The sequence below is a fragment of the Bos taurus genome, chromosome 5 (genome assembly GCF_002263795.3).
Source record: "Bos taurus isolate L1 Dominette 01449 registration number 42190680 breed Hereford chromosome 5, ARS-UCD2.0, whole genome shotgun sequence".
NCBI classification, from domain to species: domain Eukaryota; kingdom Metazoa; phylum Chordata; class Mammalia; order Artiodactyla; family Bovidae; genus Bos; species Bos taurus.
The window spans coordinates 31,485,173-31,492,418 of NC_037332.1; the positions used below are offsets into that span (position 1 = coordinate 31,485,173).

The 7,246-nt window shown below is 39.2% G+C and overlaps 1 protein-coding gene across 1 annotated transcript; it reads right to left on the reverse strand.

The window, feature by feature from the left end:
* Positions 1–1,140: 1,140 nt before the first annotated feature.
* OR8S24 (olfactory receptor family 8 subfamily S member 24) lies at positions 1,141–2,076 on the reverse strand. Its single transcript, NM_001389749.1, has one exon. It carries the CDS (start codon positions 2,074–2,076, stop codon positions 1,141–1,143), a length of 936 nt encoding a protein of 311 aa, NP_001376678.1.
* Between the last annotated feature and the right edge of the window lie 5,170 nt (positions 2,077–7,246).

The window sequence follows — 7,246 nt, forward strand, 5'->3', positions numbered from 1 at the left end:
CATGCTGTTTTGCCATATTTTCAAAAACTGTAATGACTTTTTAAAACTCAAATGGAGAATGACTGCCCTTCAGTTGCAGATCCAGGCAGGCATTTTTGGACCAGTAACCATCTTGACCCAAACCATAGCTAGTGGTTCTGTATTGTACCAGTGAGTCTGACTTTCCTTATTCTGTGTTCCCAGAGTGTTCCCTTCTCCAGTGATGTGTTCTCAGGTAAATCTTGGTAAAAGAAATTAGTAGGACTCCCCAGGAGCTGAAATTAATCTGTGATCCACTGCTGGCAAGAAACAGCAGAGTTTGGGAAGGTTTACATGAAACATCTATCCCTAAAAGCAAACTCAACTTTTCTTCAGAACCTTTATCTCTTTTACTTATATCAAGGGCCACTCAGTAGAAGTTCATTGTTTTCCTTCCTGTGACCTCCAAGTTTATGACTCTTTATCCAATAATCTATATTTTCTTAATAGTAAAGTTATACTTAGTAAAAGTGAAAGTTGCTCAGTTGTGTCTGATTCTTTGCAACCCCATGGACTATACAGTCCTTGGAATTATCCAGGCCAGAATACTGGAGTGGGTAGCCTTTGCCTTCTCCAGAGGATCTTTCCAACCCATCGATAGAACCCAGGTCCTGCACTGCAGGCAGGTTCTTTATTGAGCCACAAAGAGGCCCAAGAATACTAAAGTGGGTAGCCTATCCCTTCTCCAGTGGATCTTGCTGACCCAGGAATCAAACTGGGGTCTCCTGCATTACAGGCAGATTCTTTTCCAACTGAGCTATCAGGGAAGACCTTCTCTGTGCATTTTTCTAAATTCAATTTAAAGTAGTGATTCAATATACAAATACTTTACCTAATAAGAAGACCAAAGTGAATATTTGAGGAGTACTGGGAACAATGAGTCAACACTTTCATGACCACACATTCTGGATTGAGATAGTTATTTAGCCCATCATTTCACCTGTATTTGGACTACCCCAACATCTCTCTGCTATGTCTATGCTCATTTCATATGCACTGCTAATTTATTTTGTAACATATCACTTTGCATAGAGCCAGGAAATTTTTCTTAGTGAGAACTCTCATAATGTCTAACTGGCATCATTTTATCCTGATTCTCCATTTTCCTCTGGCTTTATTTTTTCATCTGGACCATCGCATATATTTTCCCAGTGTTCTTCTCACAGCTGCCTTTACTTCCTTGTTCCTCAGGCTGTAGATGAGAGGATTCACCATGGGAGTGACCACACCATACTGCACAGAGAAGATCAACTCCAGAGGGGATCCTGAAGTTGGCATGAGATAGCGGAGAAACCCAGAGCCAAAGAAGAAGCTCACTGCAGTGAGGTGGGACGAGCAGGTAGAGAAGGTCTTGCTTCGGCCTGAGGTGGAGCTGATGCTCAGAATAGTGGAGACAATATGAGCATAGGAAAAGACTATTGGGAGGAGGGTCCCAAATCCATGCATCAGGCTGGAACACAGCAGGACTATGAGGTTGATGGAGACATCAGAGCAGGACAGAGGGAAGAGAGAGGGTACCTCACAGCTGTAGTGGCTAATGGTATGGTTCTCACAGAAGTCCAGGTTGGCAGCTAGAAGGGTGTTAATAAATGCGTTCAAAGAAGCCAAACCCCATGAGCCCCATACAAGCTGTACACACAACTGTTTCTTCATCATTTGTCCATAGAGTAGAGGGTGGCAGATAGCGGCATAGCGGTCATAGGCCATTGCTGAGAGCAGAAAGCACTCAGTTCCAGCAGTAATAAGCACAAAGAAGCCTTGAGCCAGGCAGCCCCTTAGTGAGATGGTTTTTGTCTCAGACAGGAGGTCCTTCAGCATCTTGGGCACAGTGACTGAAGATAAACAAAGATCCAGGAGAGAGAGATGACTCAGAAAGAAGAACATGGGCATGTGAAGGTGAGAATCAGCCCTGATCACCAGTAGCATCATCAGGTTCCCCATTAGCGTCAGGAGGTAAATCTCTAGGAACAACACAAAGAGCAGAGCCTGGATGTGTGGGTCAGTAGACAGCCCGAGGAGGAGGAATTGAGTGACGATGGTGTGGTTCCCCAAAGTCATTTGCACAGGTTATTCCCTAGAAATAATATAAAAAGACGTGACAGCAAAGTTCTGATATCGCCCAATGATTTTCTCAAAGCATTTATTCTCTTCTTGTATCACTATTATTCAGTAAACATTTTTGCTCACTGTTAGACCTAGGCATCTGGAGCATAAAGATCATCAAGGGGTAGTTTCAGCTCTTAAAATGATCCCACTCCATGGAACAATATGGATTTAACACCAATAAATATTGGGTTGATAAGAAAGTTCATTTGGATTTTCTCATAAGTTGGTATGAAAAAACCTAATAATTTTTGGCCAATCCAATAATAACACAGTATTATTTATGTAATGGATAATACAATTGCGATTTTGAGAGGGTTCAGTAGTGACATTATATTGAGAATATTTGAGCAAAATTTTAAAGAAAGTATCTGATTGAGCCTGAAAAACATTTACCAGAGACATGTGGTTTGCATGAACTGAGGCTCAAGACTGAAAAAAATCAAGCCATGTTTGGTAAAAACATGAGTAGGTCTGAAACACTAATGCCTAGGGCTTGAGTGGGCAATGTTGATCTGTGGCTAACCATGTGGGCTTGTCCTTTGGACTAGGTTCAAATCTCAGCTCTACCACTGATTAGGTGTGTGACTTTGTATAAGATACATAAAACTCTTTGCCTCATTTGCCTCACGTGTAAAATGCAGTTAATAACAGCATTGTGGACAGTGGTTTTCTGGAAGGAAGTTCTGTAGAGAATTTTGAATAAACTCTGAGTTACTAATGGGTAAGAAACCAGTTTGGGCCCAACTTTTTAAAGATACATATTAGATAGCCAGACTTGCCTATTTGTCTGAAATCTTTGTTATGGTAATATTTTTAATATTTCCAAACAAGAAAGAAATACAACATGTGTTCCAGTAGCAGATGTCTGAAAAATCAAAATAAATATTAGAAGCATGGGAAAAAATAGCAGTACTGTGGAGCGTTTGGGGTAAATATTAACTTATTATTATTTTTTAATTTGGCTGCACTGCATCTTAGTTGAGGGATGCAGGATCTTTTTTTTAGCTGCAGCATGAGAACACTTAGCTGTGGTGTGTGGGATCTAGCTCCCTGACCAGGGACTAAACCTGGGCTCCCTGTGTTGGGAACATGTATTCTTAACCACTGGACCACAGAGAAGTCCCTAAATATTAACTTATATATAAAACTCTTCAAAAGAAGCTGTTCCTATAAGAAACTATTCAATGACAGTAAGAAACTATAACACATTATTGTTTATTATAGTTAGACATATTTATTAAAATATATAATTGGAATATTATTTAGCCTTAGAAAAGAAGGGGACCCTGCAGTTTTGCAAAATGAAAGAATGGAGAGGACATTATGATACATGGAATATACCAGACACAGAATGAAAAACACTGCATGATCTAATTTGTCTGTGGAATCTAAAAATGTGAAATCATAGAGTCAGAGAGAAGAAGGAGCATTACTAGGGACAGGAAGGTGGGGAAATTGGGATATATTGGTGCCCATAAAGCGTACAGACTGAATTATGTAGGATGAGTAAGTCTTGCAACCTATTGGACAATAGTTAATAATACTGCTCTGTATACTGAAAAAGAAAAAGATGAAGAGACTGGCTCCATCTCCATGGATTGATGTTCTTCTCTTCCTGGATAAGTGAAGAATTGAGCCAGAAAGGGGAGTAGAAACAGATGGCAGGGCACAGAAAGTGAAGTAGGAGTGGAGTGACAACAGAGGAGAGGCCTGAATCCCAAGAAGGGTGTTTTTAAAAAGTGTGAGTATCTGGTGCATTAGAAGGACACTCAGAAGGTCTGTGGGCTTGAACAGGTATACCTCTCAGACAGAGAATTAAATCCACACCCGGCAGAATAAACATTCTTACTCAAATCTCTTTTTCTCCTCTAAGAGTGGAGAATGTACAGCTTAGAAGTGGGAGAAGGAAAAGATGTCTGGGAGACAGACAAAGCCATTTTTCTTTGTTTCAAGTGCTGGAGTGGGGCAAAGGAGTAAAAACCTTGAGGAGCAAAGGACTGAAAAACCCTCTTGCCCACTGCAGATCTCCCCAAAAGCCCAGATCAAGCCTGCGCAGGTGCAGTGTGGATTGAGTTTGAGATTAAAATATCGGCGTGCACAGACTTTTAATAATTGCAAATAACTGGGAAGTTGTGAAATAATTCTGAGGGATCATTAAGGGATAGAAAACTAATATTGGATAAAGCAAGGGGGAAATCAGACATTGAAAAAATAATTAACTGTTAAGGCCTGCTTGATGATCTAGTCATATATATACGACTCCCACCCACTCCATCCATACACACACCATATTTTAAAAACATTTGTTGACTACTTTTTAATTTTATAACATTCTGCATCTTTTAGTTTTATCCATATACATATATTGTCAGTTAAAGTAAAGTGTGTGTTTCTTGGAAAAATCATTATTATTATTTCTTGAGATTGAATCTAGTGTCTAGGCAAAAGTCAAATACATTCTCATATTTTGTGCGTGCATGCTAAGTTGCCTCAGTCATGTCCAGCTCTTTGTGACCTTATGGACTGTAGCCGGCTAGGCTCCTCTGTTCATGGGATTCTCCAGGGAATGCTAGAGTGGATTGCCATTTCCTTCTTCAGGGGAACCTTCTTGACCCAGGAATCAAACCCATGTCTCTTACGTCTCCTTCATTGGCAGGTGGGTTCCTTACCACTAGTACCACCTGGGAAGCCTAGTATGTCGTGAGGTGCTATCAAAGATCAAAGTTAGTGCTGCTAGTGCTGATCTTCTGTCCCTTTTCTGTTCCCTTATGAAGAGGGATGTGAGAAAATCACATTGAAATCACTCACAGTAGCTGCCCTCGTCCGTTCATGACCTTAATTGTAAGATAAATTGGAGGTTTATAATTACTTGAGTTAATCCTGTCTTTACTTTATAATTATTGTGTGTACCTTCACAGAAAGGAGGGCAGCTAGTGCCACTAATAGCTGCCAAACTGCAGGGATGTCAAGTGGGAGAGAAAGTGTTGGGACTCAGTGTAGCCCCTCGGACCACCCAGAAAAGCATTACTGGGATGTATATGTATCCTAGAATAGGCTAGATCTCTAGAAAAGTAAGCAAGAGGAATGAAACCTTTCAAGTTTCATGGCAGCAATAAAGGAATGGGTATCCTGGCTGTAGGAGCAGCCAGGATAGAGGACTTTGCTACACTTTCCATACCTTGTTTCCAGACAGCACAGGAAGCAAGTGCGGCAATTCATACCTCAGGACAGTTAGAGTTTAACTCAGAGTTCCTACATTCTGTTGGAGACACCCACTGCTGCTGCTCTCTGTTCTTGAGGAAGACATTTCCATCTACCATTTTTTCTCTGCTCATGTTCAGAGACCTGTTTAAAATAAAAATAGAACATTCAGTCCTTCCTAGTCCTCTTTTGTACAGATGTTTAGATGAACTTTTTGACTTTCATACTGGGACATTGGTCCTCCATCTCCAAATTCCGAATTTCTAACGGCTAGATTCTGTTTATATCTCTCAACTCTGTTTCTTATCAGTCTTCAGCTGTGGATTACAATGCTGTATTTCCTAGAATACTGAACATTTATTCATGATTCTCAGCTTTGACTTTACACCCTAAAATCTGACCATGGTCACCCATGGCACTTACTTTGGTAGTTAAGTCAGTTTCCTGGTCCTATCCATTTCTCAGTAAGTCCAGAGTTCAACCAGTGAGAAGTTCTGATTCCTTAGTAGCCTTTTAGCCATAATCCCAGACTCAAAATGCTTCCCATATTTGAAACACACATTACCCATATTTCTTGTCAATAAGAAAATCTGCTCTCCAACTTGATTCTGGGGGTTTTATTTAGATTCATCTACTAGGAGGAAAGATGGACTGAAGAATGTGGCTTCTAAGTCCCATATCATGGTAGAGCTTACAAAATCCTGTTGATGACATGTTTTACTCAATTTCACTTGTAAAGTTAAATAGCTGTAGAGCAGTTCCTTTTTCAAGGAGTCTCAAATATGCTTAAGTTTTCCCTGTTTCTAATATCATATCTCAGTCATACATAGTATTGCTTTGGTTTAAGCAGTCTGCAGAGCAGCTATGTTTAGCCTGTTGATTTGAGTCCATGCTCCTGGTAGGTCATGAATATTAAGGGCATTGGTTTTTATATTATAAAGTTACAACTTGAAGTTGGACTACGTTGTCAAGAACTTTAGCAATGTTGACTTTTTTGAGGAAGTAGGGATCTCATCTTTGTGTGACCTTTGGAATATCTGGGTAATGTAATGACCTTTAATCATGAATTCTAAACTCTTCTGAATCTAGTGGGAGTTGAAAGTAGGCAGACTGGCCAAGTGGGTATTTGCCTGGCTCCCCAAGCAGGAAAAAAAAAGTTTTCAATTTGTACTCTAAAGGACGTCTCATCTCTGTGGGATTTCTCAAGTGAAATTGTGTCCAGTTAAATTTGGTGTGTAAAAGTAATTTGTTATATTTGGCAAAACTAATACAATTATGTAAAGCTTAAAAATAAAATAAAATTAAAAAAAAAGTAATTTGTTGATCAAAGAAGTGAAAAGAAAAAAGTAAGTTAAACATAGTATAATATTTGCCTAAAATATCTATTCAACTCTATTTGCTTTGATGGATCTGATTAGATTCCCACACAGGGCCCTTTTATTATTTGTGAGCTCCAAAATTTGGGTGTATTTTGGGAAGTATTTGTTTAAAAAGTTTATGATAGCCTTATGTAGGACAAAAACTGTTTTATAGATGAAAATGTCTACTTTTCTATTACAATGAGCTATAGGTTTTTAGTCAAACAAGACTGCTCTGGCATAATATTTTTCCTCACGATCACTTATCAATTAAATGAGTAAGCAGTGGTAGTATAAGTGGTAAATGTTTGGAATAATGAAGTTCACATTTATAAATATTTTCTTTATATAGCATTGTAAAGTATTTTATTTTTAATTTATTCCCTTGTTTATAATATTTTTAAACTTTGTTTTTATTGGAGGATAATTACTTTACAATGTTGTGTTGCTTTCTACCATACAGCAACACGAATCAGCTTTAAGTGTACATTTATCCCCTCCTCTTGAGCCTCCTTCTCACCTGCCCTCCATTCCACCCATCTTGGTCATCACAGAGCACCGAG

Excerpts from the sequence above, each read along its gene's own strand:
- OR8S24 (NM_001389749.1), bottom strand. The coding sequence starts at position 2,076 with ATGACTTTGGGGAACCACACCATCGTCACTCAATTCCTCCTCCTCGGG.